Source organism: Cucurbita pepo, unplaced genomic scaffold, assembly GCF_002806865.2.
Source record: "Cucurbita pepo subsp. pepo cultivar mu-cu-16 unplaced genomic scaffold, ASM280686v2 Cp4.1_scaffold000559, whole genome shotgun sequence".
Taxonomy (NCBI): Eukaryota; Viridiplantae; Streptophyta; class Magnoliopsida; order Cucurbitales; family Cucurbitaceae; genus Cucurbita; species Cucurbita pepo.
The window spans coordinates 6,628-7,319 of NW_019646787.1; the positions used below are offsets into that span (position 1 = coordinate 6,628).

The 692-nt window shown below is 41.2% G+C and overlaps 1 protein-coding gene across 1 annotated transcript in view; it reads right to left on the bottom strand.

Moving 5' to 3' along the window:
- Positions 1-590: 590 nt before the first annotated feature.
- LOC111785554 (nuclear pore complex protein NUP93A-like) overlaps positions 591-692 on the bottom strand; it is a 13,017-nt gene continuing 12,915 nt past the window's right edge. The window contains exon 5 of the mRNA XM_023665950.1: positions 591-600. Within this exon, the coding sequence (XP_023521718.1) occupies positions 591-600 (10 nt within the window). The remainder of the gene's footprint in view (positions 601-692) is intronic.

Consider the following 692-nt stretch of genomic DNA (forward strand, 5'->3'; position numbering starts at 1 on the left):
AATTCTCTCTGATTGAAGATGAAAATAAACACATCAAACGTTTGAAGAGTGAAATGACTCTGCTGACCTCCATTACTGGTTCGCAAGCTTTCTCTAGGCTTCTGCATTTGAAGAAAGAGGCGATTCTCTCTAATAATGTCGACTCCATTATTGGTAGAGATGAAGCAAAAAAGAGTATCATTGATGAACTACTGAAGGATGAAGACGATAAACAAAAATCTCGGCGTATTCTCTCAATTCATGGAGATGGAGGGATGGGAAAGACGACTCTGGCCAGGTTAGTGTACAATGACCACAAAGTGTTTGATCATTTTGACAAGAGAATGTGGGTATGTGTTTCTGAAGATTATGATGTTCAGAGAATCGGAAGGGAGATTCTCAGTTCAGCAACTGGCGAAAAGGTTAACGATGTCCTAACCGAGAAGCGTGTACAAATCCGGCTCAATGGGAACTTTGTCGGCAGAAAATTGTTGCTTGTTTTGGATGATTTTGGGGCTTTGGATCCCGGTAGAGTATCAGAAGTGGAAAAATTAGTGGAGATGGGTGCTAATGGCACCAAGATCATGATCACCACTCGCAGTGAGCAAACTCTACAGGATGCTGCAACACACAAGGTTCAAAAACTGGACGAGGAGCAATCCATGGCTTTATTGAAACAGACATTTGGAATCAAAAAATTTGAAATTATGACC